This window comes from Nicotiana tabacum, chromosome 17, assembly GCF_000715075.1.
Source record: "Nicotiana tabacum cultivar K326 chromosome 17, ASM71507v2, whole genome shotgun sequence".
Taxonomy (NCBI): domain Eukaryota; kingdom Viridiplantae; phylum Streptophyta; class Magnoliopsida; order Solanales; family Solanaceae; genus Nicotiana; species Nicotiana tabacum.
The window spans coordinates 57,437,636-57,451,853 of NC_134096.1; the positions used below are offsets into that span (position 1 = coordinate 57,437,636).

A 14,218-nucleotide genomic window follows, 5' to 3' on the forward strand; every position below is an offset into this window, starting at 1 on the left:
TTTATCATTTTTGTAAGGGATCTATGGGAGGACTTACACTATCACAAATTGTATTATCCCATCTACAAGCAAGAGGGATCTTTCTAGTTTTTTAGATTGGTTCTATTTTTGTTAAATCCTAAATTTCACTATTCATATTTGATTGACATAGATTACGTTTTTCTCCAACCTATATTCATACTTTTATTTATCCTAGCGTTCTGTATTAACTTATACCACGTATCTTTGGAACTACGCATAAATTCAACTCTATCCCTTTTTTCGGGTAAACAAGTTGCAGAATAAATAACGCAGATAGTAAAGAACACATGTATTTTTACGTGGAAAACACATGGCTCAAAAAGTGGAAAAAACCATGACCTACTACCTAGTAGGATTTTTTCCAACACTTCACTAAATCACTGAGCAAAAAACAATATTTACAAAAACTTCTTGTAAACCTAAGGATTACCTCTAACCCTTTGTGGAAACCGGCCTCTAGTTGTTGCAACAACTTAAAGTTAACTTTAACTTGAATACAACACTGAGAGTACCTAGTATAATTGCTTCTAGATAAAGATAAAAGGTACAACTCAAAAGCCCTATTACAATGAAATTAGAAAAAAAGATAGACACCTGGAATTGGTTCTTCTATCAAGTTCATGTAGCTTCTGGTTCGCACACTTAAATCACACAGGAATTGCTTGCAAAATGCCTTGCTATTTTGCTCTCAACAAACGTTTTACTTCAGCGTTTGTGCGTACCTGTAAAATGAGAACATCCTACAATATATAGAGTTAGTAGAATAGGAAATAACTAGAGTTCTAATGATATACTCTTATATGGTAGAAGAGTTCTAGTTATCTTCAACTTCTAACTCCTCCCTTATCTAGGATAGAGTTCTCTTCGAGTAAGGAGTCCTTCTCCTTATCACTTATGCAACATTTTCGTTCAAAAGATATCAGATATAACCACATAAGCTTATCTATTTCACTTGCATGCCTTGTCCTTGAATCTACCAGTGTTTGTGTATACTGTATATGGACCTGGTTCATGCTTGAGTTCTTTTGTCAACCATCAAAACAAAATTCACTTAGGCCAACAAGAACATTTAAAGCGAATACATGTCGTGATTCAGGAATCATCAGACAAACTAGCCTTTGTCAAATTTGCAGTCTTCTGCTAAATTTTCTTGTTTCATTTGCATTTCTATGTGCTATGCTTTCATTTTTTTTTATTCTAGTGAAAGGTAAAAAATAACTGCAAATAACTACTCATGTAGGGGGAACTACTCACCTGTTTTGATTACAGAGGTTGGATAAGTAATTATGTTCTCAATGGGATGGGAACTTTGATACTTGTAACGTTTCACAACTAGATGGTTTCCCCGAGATGTTCCTTCACTATTTTGTTGCTGAGGAACAGGTTCATGGACAGGTTCCCTCGATGTTTGAGGATCAGTTCCTCTTTGTTCAGTTCCCCCTATCAAGTTGCCTAGGTGGAAGGACCTGTTCCATCACTTGTTCCTTCCTCTAGTGCTGCTTCAATCTGGGCTGTGGTTTCTTTTGAGTTTTTTGCCAGCCCAATTGCTTCATAATCATGTTCCTGCCTCTCAGAAAGAATGTTAGGTTCGTCAAAAACTACATGTACACTTTTTTCTACATGCATAGTTCTTTTGTTATAAATCTTATAAGCTTTACTATGTGACGAATATTCCAAGAATACTCCCTCATCACTTCTGGGATCAAACTTACCTAGGGATTCTTTGCCGTTATTGTGCACAAAGTACTTGCATTCAAATGTCCTAAGATGGGATATATTTGGCTTTCTTCATTTAGGTAACTCATAGGGAGTCTTCTCAACGATAGGTCTAGTCATGAACCTATTTATTATATAGCGTGTAATGTTCACACCTTCTGCCCAGAAACTATGGGGCAGTTTACTAGAAAGAAGCATAGTCCTAGCCATTTCTTCCAATATCCTATTCTTTCTTTCAACTACTGTATTTTGTTGTGGAGTCCAACGAGCAGAAAAAATTATGATTTATACCATGCTCATTACAAAATTCATCAAATTTAGCATTCTCAAATTCAGTACCATGATCAGACCTAATTGATGCAAGTTGATTACCTAGTTGTTTCTGAGTTTTTCTAACAAAAGAAATGAACATGCCAAATGCGTCATCTTTATATGTTAAAAGCAATGTCCAAGTAAACCTAGAGTAATCACTAACAAGCACCATAACATATTTCTTATCACCTCTGCTCATTGTTCTCATTGGTCCATAAAGATCCATATGGACCAGTTCCATCGTCCTGGTGGTGCTTACCATTTTCTTGCTTTTGAAAGAGGATTTTACTTGCTTCTCCTTTTCACAACCATCACAAACTTTATCTTCCTTGAACTTAATGTTAGGCAGCCCTATCACCAAGTTCTTGGAGACTAGTTTATTGAGTTGACTTAGACCGGCATGTCCAAGTCTCTTGTGCCAAAATGAGGGGATCATTATCCAACACACTTAAGCAAGCGAGCTCATTATCTAAAAGTGTGGATAGATCCACAACATATATGTTGTTCACTCTTTTTTCCTACAAAACTATCTTGTCAGTGGTAAGATTAATCACAAAGCATTTTGTAAAGGTAAATGCTACCATGTTACCTCTATCACTCAATTGTGATACACTTATTAGACTGTACTTCAGTCCATCTATCAAGTAGATATTCTCAATAGAGTGAGAATTAGTCTTACCTACCTTTCCAACTCCAATGATCTCACCTTTCTTCCCATTTCCAAAAGAGACATTACCTCCTTTAAGTTACTCAAGAGAAAGGAAATGGTTCTTAATTCCTGTCATATGCTTTGAGCAACTACTATCCATGTACCATATTTGGCTGCTTCCCTTCACTTGGACCTGTAAAAGGAAACCATGGGTTAGACTTAGGAACCCAAACTAGTTTGAGTCCTTTCTATAGGCAATAATGGTGAATCAAATTCTTTTTAGCTCAACTTGGCAACCTATTTTTCCTTGAACAAAATCTTTGTTCTTTTGAATTGCCTTCTCTTTTGCAGTGCATTCACTTTTATAGTGACCAGTGTTACCATTGTGTGTGCAAATCTTGTTCTTAGGAAGTGTAAGAAACTTGCTTTTGGGATCCCACTTAGGTGCAGGGTTCCCAAATCCAATTCCTCTTATGTTACTACTATGGTGTTTTGTAGCCATGAAAGTGTATCAGAGGACATGTTCCATTTACAAGTTCTGTCTAGCTCATGCTTGACCTTGGTTAGTTCCTCCTTTAGAATTCTTACTTGTTCATCTTTCTAGTACAGTTCATCTTTCATTTTTCCTATATTTTCTTCTAAAGTGAATTGCGTGTAATCAACTGTCTTTTTGCATGTTCCTAGTTTCAATTTTAGATTCTCATATCTAAGCTATAGGATATTTGAGTCAAGTGCATGAACCTGGTTCTTCAACACAGTATTTTCACTTACAGTTTCACTAACCCTAAGTTTCAGGTTTTTGCACTTAGCCTTTAAAATCACATATTCTTTAGACATCTATTCCTTTTCGTTATTTACATCCTCAGATTCATCAATTAGCTCTAGTAGTAACTCAGATAACCTTTCTTTAGACAAAAATTTAATCTTGTCTTTGAGATGAAGGATACTTACCTTAGTTTTTTCATCAGATTCTCCCATGTCCATAAGTGCTCGTTCATCTTCATTATCATCCGAGCTTTCTCCCCAAGAAGCGACTATAGCCTTGGTTGATTCTTTGTTGTTTCTTTTCTTGGGTTGAACCTGTTCCTTCTTCATGTTCCTTCCTTCAGCTATTTTCTTCTACCATTCAATTTCCCACAAAGGACAGTTTTTGATGTGATGATCAGGCTTTCTACTCTTGTAGCGACCATCATTGGTTTGATTCTCCGGAGCTTTTGCCTTGCTGTAGCTTCCACTTCTTGAAGAACCATTTACTCTTCTCAGGTACTTCTTGAAGTCTTTGGTGATCATAGTCATTTCATCAACTTCCAGATCAGAACCTTCAGTGATTTTGAGTGCCAAGCTTCTTTCCTTCTTAGGTACATCCATCTTCATGGTTGGTCTCCTAATTTCATAGGCAGTGAGATTTCCAATTAATTCATCTAGTGGGGGAGTAGCAATGTTCTTTGATTCATGGATGGCAGTGATCTTGCTTTCCCAAGTGATTGGCAATACCCTAGTAGGTATTTTCTCAACCCTTTATTCTTCAGGAATAATTCTTCCAAGAGATTTTAGTTCATTTATCAGTGTAGTGAACATTGTGTACATCTCTTAAATGTGTTATGCCCCGCAGTATTACATCGATGTTACGCTCCGCAGTATTATATTACGACGATGTTACGCTCCGCAGTATTATATTACGACGATGTTACACCCTATAGTATTGTACGTTGAATTTGTCGTAAGATAATTGACATCAGTTCAAGGATAAGATTATTTGGAGATTATAAGTATTACGATATTTCAAATAAGTGATAAGTTAATTCGTAAAGGTGAGAGGTAAGCGAACCAAAGAAAATAAGTTCCGTCGAAGTTTGACATTTTGGGATAAAATACGATCCGAGCTATAATACCCAGTATTTATGGACTAGTGTCGTACAAGGTACCACATGACAATAATAGTAAGATGTACAAAGTGTGTTAAAAGTGAATAGCATTTTAAGTAAATTGAGATAATTCCTAATTATGTGGATAATTGGATAATTATTATTTAATGGGGAATTAACAAACTAATTAAGGAATTAAATAAATAATTATTGGATAAGGATTTAATCCTTAACGTGGCAGCCAACAAAGTCACAAAAATGTGACTCTAAAGTTCACATATAGGTGGCCTATTTAGAATTATAGTTGGCCAAGTCATCCACAAGAGTGGGGCCCACAACCCCAATATTAAGAGACTTTTCCATATGCTTATACTTATACTTGCTTGCTAACGGATGAATCTCATACCAAAGAGTTTATATGAAATCTTCAAAAAAGATAACGAATGAATCTCAATCATTCGTATAAAAATGCAGCAGCGTGAAATTGCGGTTCTAAGGGAGTACGATACAATATTTTTCAAGAATATCATACGGGTTTTTCCCTAATTCGATTCATCATTACGTGTTCTTCACAAAAGACGTGTGTTAGACGGATTGTCAAGAGAATCGATTCAGGTATGTTAAGGCTATCCCTTCTTTCTTTTTGTCATGATCAATACGATACAAACGAAACGAGCAAATGCATAATTTCCAAAAATGACTCTATTCATAGAAGTACTAGGGGTGTCTATATTATTGATTATCCATGTGAATTATTATTATATCTTTTGTTCATGGGACTAAGAAAAATACGTATTTGATAAAGTTTATCCGAAAGGCATATTGATTTTATGACATTCCGAAAAATGTTATTAACGTATTTCTTATGTATTTCATGCATTTATACATATACATTGACCCATGACCAGATAGCATTATATACGTGTATATTATATGTATATGGGATATGGAAAAAGGTTATGGCGTTATATACGCACCACCACTTGATCAGCTGGTATATGTTGATGATTTGCCTATAGTAGCCGAGATGATATGATGGGATGCCCTCAAAGGCTTGATGATTTTATGAACGTATATACCTAAGCATGGTATGATATTTATATGCATATGCATGACATTGTAAATATTAATGAATCATTAGCTATTCAGACTTACATGTTGAGTCTTTTACTCCACGTTTCTCTCATGTCTATTATTTACCTATGTCCATTCCTTACATACTCGGTACATTATTTGTAATGACATCCATTTTTCGTGGGAACGCTGTGTTTCATGCCCGCAGGTCCCGATAGACAGGTTGAGAGTCCTCCAAGTAGGCTATCAGCTTAGCGGAAGATGTTGGTGCGCTCCATTTGCTCCGGAGTTGCTTGTTTGGTCAGTATGATTTAGACATGTATTGATTGGTATAGCGGGGCCCTCTCTTGACCTTTATGGTATTTATATACTCTTAGAGGCTTGTAGACATATGTCATGTATATGAAAGATTGTATGGCCTTGTCGGTCTATGTTCAGTGTACGAGTGATTATTTTGGTTTTATAGGCTTGTATGTCATATGTATAAGTTTGTATTATACGTTGGGATGTCCTATGTCGAGTATTCCCTCATGTTTTATTCTGGTTATCTCACGGCTGCCCGTCGTGGCCCATCGGCATCATGAAAATTTTAGATTGCGTTTCGGCGATAATAGAATGGACAACAGAAGAAGATTCATGATAAATTCAGAGAATGGTCCATATTTCAGATAGAAGGCTAGAAATGTCGGGATTCAGTATCCAGGAATGATAGCGGCATCGTCAGTGGCATATATTCCAATCTATGGTTTCTAAGTATTGAGAGGTCTAGTTAAGAGAGTAAAGAGGAGTTCGAGATGATGCGATGTCTCGCTTGATGTTCCAGAATAACACAAGGAAATCTATAGTGCAAGCAAGTTGAAGGAAGATTGTGAGTAGTATAAATAGATATGTGTAGGTCGCAAGCTAAAGTATGATAAAGCGACAAGGTTTTAGGAAGACATGAGTAAAAATAAGAAAAAGTCAAGTGTGAAGATGGCGAAAATAGATAAGTCCTCAGGATTAAGCCTGTGAAAACAAGAGAGCTGATGGTTTCTCTAAGTTATGAAAAAATCAGTATAGCCTGAATGAACTCAAAGGAGTCTAAGACTAATAGCATTTAGAAGAGATGGAATGATGCCCTGGTGGTAGACTAAGGGTATAATTGTGATAAATAAAGGATGGCGTTTAGGTCTTCGATTGAGTAATGAGTTCAGGAATTGAACAGGATTAAAATACCCATGTAAGGCGAATCACATTGGGATGACTATGATATGAAATAGGGTTATAGAAGTACAGTATCGCCCCCCAGGTGGATAAGGAAAATCACTTCAAATGTTTCAGGATGCAACGTAAGCCCTAGTGGCAATATATTACGTAAGAAGTTTCAAGTTATCAATGGAAGATTGTAGATCATCATTGAGATGAATCAACCATGGATGGGTAAAATTTGCAAGGTACGAGATGAGATTAGGCCATCAGTCTTAAAATGAACAGTAATAAAGAAGTGTTAAAAGACTTAGCTTTATGCATATAGGATAAGAAATGAGAGTAACCTGGAGTTTGGTAGCAGACCTCAGTAACGATAAATCAAAGGAAGAGTTATGGTATAGTATGGCTTACTTACATGTAGTAAAGCTAATGACGCCCAGAGGGACAGCTTATCATAAATTTTGTATATGTTCACAAAGTGAGGCCTAGAAATTGGCTAAGAGTTGGAGGAAAGAGGAGAGAAGAGTCGCATAGGCGCATATACAAAGTCATAGTCGTACAAGCTGCTTGATAGGAGATAGCAATAATTACGAGATTGGGAAGATTCCGACCACAAGTCGTGGTGTGAGAAAGAGGCCTAAAGGTGGGAATACCCTGGACTTTAGATTTATTCACAAAGCAGTTGCCTAAATGTCAATGACAGTATTAAAACCATTCGTAAGAGCTATCCAGTTATGAGACCGATAAATGCATTAGTCAACATTCGAGGACGAATGTTCCAAAAGGGGAATGCTGTTAGTCCCCGCAGTATTATGTCGATGTTACGCTTTGTAGTATTATATTACGATGATGTTATGCTCCGCAGTATTATATTACGACGATGTTACACCCTGGGGTGTTGTACATTGAATTTGTCATAAGATAATTGACATCAGTTCAAGGACAAGATTATTTGGAAATTATAAGTATTACGGTATTTCAAACAAGTGATAAGTAAATTCGTAAAGGTGAGAGGGTAAGCGAACCAAAAAAATGAGTTTCGTCGAAGTTTGATATTTTGGGATAAAATACGGTCCGAGCTATAGTACCCGATATTTATGGACTAGTGACGTACAAGGTACCACATGACCATAATAGTAAGATGTACAAATTGTGTTAAAAGTGAGTAGTATTTTAAGTAATTTGAGATAATTCCTAATTATGTGAATAATTTGATAATTATTGATTAATGGAAAATTAACAAACTAATTAATGAATTAAGTGAATAATTATTGAATAAGGATTTAATCCTTAACGTGGCAGCCAACAAAGTCACAAAATTATGACTCTTAAAGTTCACATATTGGTGGCCTATTTAGAATAATAGTTGGCCAAGTCATCCATAAGAGTGGGGACCACAACCCTAATATTAAGAGACTTTCCCATATGCTTATACTTATACTTGCTTGCTAACGGATGAATCGCATACCAAAGAGTTTATATGATATCTTCAAAAAACAGTAACGAATGAATCTCAAAAATTCGTATGAAAATGCAACAACGTGAAATCGCGGTTCTAAGGGAGTACGGTACAATCTTTCTCAAGAATATCATACAGATTTTTTCCTAATTTGATATGCCATTACGTGTTCTTCGCAAAAGACGTGTGTTAGAGGGATTTTCAAGCGATTCGGTTCAGGTATGTTAAGGCTATCCATTCTTTCTTTTTGGCATGATCAATACGATACAAACGAAACGAGCAAATGCACAATTTCCATAAATGACTCTATTCATAGAAGTACTAGGGGTGTCTATATTCTTGATTCCCCATGTGAATTATTATAATATCTTTTGTTCATGGGTCTGAGAAAAATACGTATTTGATAAAGTTTATCCGAAAGGCATATTGATTTTATGACATTCCGAGATATCTTATTAACGTATTTCTTATGCATTTCATGCATTTATACATGTACATTGACCCATGACCAGATGGCGTTATATACACGTATATTATATGTATATGGGATATGGAAAAAGGTTATGGCGTTATATACGCACCACCACCTGATCAGCTGGTATACGTTGATGATTTGCCCACAATGGCCGAGATGATATGATGGGATGCCCTCAGAGGCTTGATGATGTTATGAACGCATATACATAAGCATGGTATGACATTTATATGCATATGCATGTCATTATAAATATTAATGAATCACTAGCTATTTAGACTTACATAATGAGTCTTTTACTCCATGTTTCTCTCATGTCTATTATTTACTGATGTTCATTCCTTACATACTCGGTACATTATTTGTACTGGCGCCCCTTTTGCCTGGGGACGCTGCGTTTCATCCCCGCAGGTCCCGATAGACAGGTTGAGAGTCCTCCAAGTAGGCTATCAGCTCAGCGGAAGATGTTGGTGCGCTCTATTTGCTCCGGAGTTGCTTGTTTGGTCAGTATGATTTAGAAGGGTATTGTTTGGTATGGCGGGGCACTGTCCCGGCCTTATGACGTTTATGTACTCTTAGAGTCTTGTAGACATATGTTATGTATATGAAATATTGTATGGCCTTATCGGCCTATGTTCAGTGTACGAGTGATCGTTTTGGTCTTATAGGACAGTATGTCATATGTATAAATTTATTCCCTCATGCTTTACTCCGGTTCATTTACCTATGATAGAATGATATGAAAGATACGTTACGTTGGTACTCGATTGAGTAAGGTACCGGGTTCCCGTCGCGGCCCATTAGTTTTGGGTCGTGACAGAATGGTCACTCAATCTTTTATAGCAAAGTTCTCATACTGAGAGTACAATAGAGTTCCTCTAGATTTCTTCACTTGAGTAGTTCCTTCATGAGCCACCTGTAGTGTGTCCCAAATTTTCTTAGCGGTTGCACAGCCATGGATTATGTTGTACTCATGTGGACCAAGCCCACAAACAAGCCATTTCTTGGCTTTAGCATTCTTCTCCCATTTCTTCAAGTCCTCAGCAGTGCAATCCGCTCTTGTCTTTGGCACATCTACTCATTCAACATTTTTCTTCAATGTAGCCAGTGGACCATCAGTGACAATGTCCCGTAGCTCATAGTCCTCTCCTTGAATGTGATCTCGTATTCTGTTCTTCCACCAAGAGTAGTACTGGCCATTAAAGAGTGGTGGCCTAGCAGTGGATTATCCTTCCTAGTTTCTAGGTAGTGCACTCATCTTGATCTTCTCTTAAGGTGTTAACCTCTTCAAGGATAACCCGCTCTGATACCAATTGATGTTTTATACTTTTATACCACACAAGAGGGGGGTGATTTATGTGGTACCCAATTTTCGCGTGCACTGGATTATCGATGGACCTAGTTCTTCTATGCGTTCTTTACACTACAATTGCGGAATAAATAATGCAGAAAGTAAAGAAAATAAGTATTTTTGCGTGAAAAACATCTGGCTCAAAAGGTGAAAAAAATCACAACCTACTACCCAATAGGATTTTTCCAACACTTCACTAAATCATTGTTGTAAACTCTTTGTAAACCTAAGGATTACCTGTAGCCCTTTGTGGCAACCAACATCTAGCTGTTGCGACAACTTCAAGTTAACTCTAACTTGAATACAACACTCAGAGTACCTAGTACAATTGCTTCTAGATAAAGCTGAAAGGTACAACTCAAAAGCCTTACTACAATAAAACTAGAATAAAAGACAGACATTTGGAACTGGTTCATGTAGCTTCTGGTTCGCACACTTGAATCACACTGGAGTTGCTTGCAAAATGTCTTGCTATTTTGCTCTCTACTCACGTTTAACTTCAGCATTTATGCGTACCTGTAAAATGAGAACATCGTACAATATATAGAGTTAGTAGAATAGGAAATAATTAGAGTTCTAATGCTTTACTCTTCTTTGGTGGAAGAGTTCTAATTATCTTCAACTTCTAACTCCTCCTTTATCAAGGATAGAGTTATCTTCGAGTAAGGAGTCCTTCTCCTTATCACTTATGCAACACTTTCGTTCAGGAGATATGAGATATATAACCACTTAAGCTTATCTCCTTCACGTGCATGCCTTGTACTTGAATCTGTCCATGTCTGTGTACACTGTGTACATACCGATTCATGCCTATCATCTAAACAAACTTCACTTACGTGAACATCAACATTTAAAATGAATACAAGCCGTGATTCAGGAATCATCAGAAAAACCAGCCTTGGGCAACTTTGCAGTCTTCTGCTAAATTTTCTTGTTTCAGTTGCATTTCTATTTGCTCTGCTTTCATTTATTTTGTATTCTAGCGAAAGGTAAAAAATAACTGCAAATAACTACTCATGTAGGTGGAACTACCTACCTGGAAAAAAACAATGCAAACAACCTACTACAAGTAAAATTAAACTATCAGTATAAAAACTCTTTATAACGTCTTAGTATAGTTATAAATTAAAATTAATATATCAGGATGCAACATGATAATAGTATAAGGCCCAATTTTCCTTACAAGAAAATAGTTTTAAAAACACATGTTCTAAATGTTGGTGAATACTAACTATAGTTTGTATCTGGGTACGTAACAGTTGTAGGGCTGGGCATACTTCTTTTTATGGCTATATAGGCTAAACATCTACCCTTTACTTCTGTAGAAGAGTAGTAGGAAAATATGAGGGCAAAAAACATATTTAGCTCTCACTTCTTTTCCACAGCATTAGCAGCTCAATTACTCGCCATCCTCTTTATCTCAAACTCCTCATTCTGCCATGCAACTGCCTTAATTTCTTCAGCTGGCAAAAATGATAGAAGAGAAGCAATAGAAATCATAATCATAGGTGATGTCCCTCCCATAGCTCCTGCCTATCCTCCTTCTAACGGAGATGATCCAGATAATTGGTATTCACCTCCTCCTGAACCACTATGTCCTCTTCCTCCTCCACCGCCGCCTCCTGCAGAGTCACCATGTCCCCCTCCCATGCCTCCATCCCCACCGCCCTCACCACCACCTCCACCACCACCCTCACCCTCACCCCCACCACCACCACCACCACCTAAAGTTCGTCCCAAACACTCACCACCCCCACCATCCACCCCAGGTTATCTTACCGCAGAACTAAGAAAAGTCATAAAAGTCATTCAAAATTTCAAAAAGACAATAACTAGCGACCCCTTTGGCGTAACAAAAACATGGGTAGGCAACGACATTTGCAGAAAGTACGTCGGATTCACTTGCTACAAAAACCACGTTGTTGCCATCGACTTCAATGGTTTCCGCTTCAACGGCAGTCAACTGTCCTTGAGGAAGTTCATTGAAGAAATCAAGACTTTAGTCATCATCCATCTCAACTCCAACAACTTCACTGGCTCGGTACCTGAAATATCAACCAAAACGCACCCTAAACTTTTCGAACTCGATTTGAGTAATAACAAGCTTGCTGGGCCTTTCCCAAAAGCTGTTCTTGGTGCTACAAATTTAACCTATTTGGATGTTAGATTCAACCAGTTAACAGGTCCAGTGGACCCTCAAGTATTCACATTGGATCTTGACGTTCTTTTTCTTAACAACAATGGTTTTTCTGGTGAAATCCCAGAAACATTTGGCCGTACTGCTGCCCTGTTTATCACACTAGCCAACAATAGATTCACTGGTGAAATCCCTAAAAGCATTGGCAATGCTTGTAGAAATATCCTTGAGGTTCTGTTCTTGAATAATCAACTTTGTGGTTGCTTGCCTTATGAGATAGGCTTGTTGAAACTGGCAACTGTATTTGATGCTAGTGTGAATAAGTTAACAGGTCCAATACCTCATTCTTTTGGGTGCCTAAGGGATATGCAACTGCTGAATATTTCTTACAATCAGCTGTATGGTCCCGTGCCAGAATCACTCTGCAAGCTCAGCCACTTGCAAAAACTTACCTTGAAATTCAACTATTTTACTCAGGTTTGTGTTAATTCTGTTACCGTCTCATTTAAATGCTTAGCCTATTAGAGAGTACTGCATTAAACACTTATCTGCACCAAGTATTTATACGAAACTATATCAACTTCCAGTGGTTAAGTGATTCAGTGAGAGAAAAATATATATTAATTAATTACTATTAAGTACTGAAAAATATATATGCAAACACATGTCATGTTTTGTTTGCTGTAAACACCTTGTACAAATAACTTTTTGTCCTGTTGCTTTTCAGTCGCTACCGTGTTAAATTGTGTAAGCATCTTATCTACAAACTTAAGTATATAAAAAGAAAAGAAAAAAAGCACATTCCTTGCGTCATAATTATATTACGTCTCAACAGGTTGGACCAGAATGTCGAAAGCTGATAAAGGAGAAGGTTCTTGATATTAGCATGAATTGTGTATTGGATCTTGAGAACCAGAGAAAACCTGAAGAATGTGAAGCCTTCTTCTTGCAGCCCCGGAAATGTCCAGACATGGAATCACTAAGTAAAGTACCTTGTAATATTGATGAGTTCTCTTCTAGGCAAAGTTCTGGTCGAGCTTATCGCCATCACCGTGCAAGGGCTCATTCAACTACTTATGCTGCCATCAATAAACCTCACCTCTGATTTATTTACCATGGTAATTCCATAGTATAATTTTTAGATGTGTAATAGCGATGTATGTAAATTGGGAATGGCAGGTAAAGATACAGCAAGTATCCCAATTTACAAGACAGAGGCTGATATAACTATTTATGTACCATTAAATTTGTAAGTACTGAGTATAACCTTTGGTCTTTTGGAGTAAGCTGCCTCTTTTAAAAAGAATCCAGCTTGGCTTCTCCTATTCTTGTTTACGAATAATTTGATCCCACATTGAGAAAATAACATGATCTAAGTAACTATTGTGGGAAGAAACTTTCCTGAATAGCAATGATTGAAACTTACTAACAATAAAATATATTGACGGTGAAACGGAATTGGAAGTTCTTTCATACAATAAGATATAAATTGCTGAGCCTAGATTAGAATGGAATTTTTGAAAATCAAATTCGTATTAAACTTAGAGGCATCATAACCTTAAAGGAAATTAATAATGACAAAAGAGACCGCTCAAAGTATGTAATACTCGTTCCATCTAGATATATTCTCATAATTTGAAGGGTATTTAAAATTCAAAAAAATTAGTGCTTCAATTTAGTAGCCATATTCTGTTTTCAACTTCTATCTACTTTTGTGTATGAATTTTCAAAGCTCGTCGGAGTAGGTCCTCACGACTCAACAAGGGACTTATAAGGACCTCTCCCTTGATATGTGTACCAAATGAGGAAATGAAAGATGACTTTGTAAGTATACCATGTAGTAAATTATCAATAATACCAATCACGAAAACAATAATTTAAACTCATAAAAGTAAACGCAAATGCAACACTCATATATGGCACGATGTAACATGATTCATAAAGTCCATTTGATAAAATCAGCGACTAAAT

The 14,218-nt window shown here is 36.8% G+C and overlaps 1 protein-coding gene across 1 annotated transcript; it reads left to right on the plus strand.

Annotated features, from left to right (window-relative positions):
• Positions 1-11,300: 11,300 nt before the first annotated feature.
• On the plus strand, positions 11,301-13,550 carry LOC107790335 (uncharacterized protein At4g06744). Its single transcript, XM_016612257.2, has 2 exons — positions 11,301-12,724; positions 13,083-13,550. The coding sequence occupies exons 1-2, from the start codon at positions 11,453-11,455 to the stop codon at positions 13,350-13,352; spliced, it is 1,542 nt and encodes a 513-aa protein (XP_016467743.2). The 5' UTR covers positions 11,301-11,452; the 3' UTR covers positions 13,353-13,550.
• Positions 13,551-14,218: the final 668 nt, after the last annotated feature.

What these genes read in the sequence shown, in the direction of transcription:
- LOC107790335 (XM_016612257.2), top strand. Translation starts at nt 11,453, where the DNA reads ATGAGGGCAAAAAACATATTTAGCTCTCACTTCTTTTCCACAGCATTA. An exon ending in AATTCAACTATTTTACTCAG is followed by an intron (nt 12,725 to 13,082) that starts GTTTGTGTTAAT and finishes ACGTCTCAACAG; the next exon opens with GTTGGACCAGAATGTCGAAA.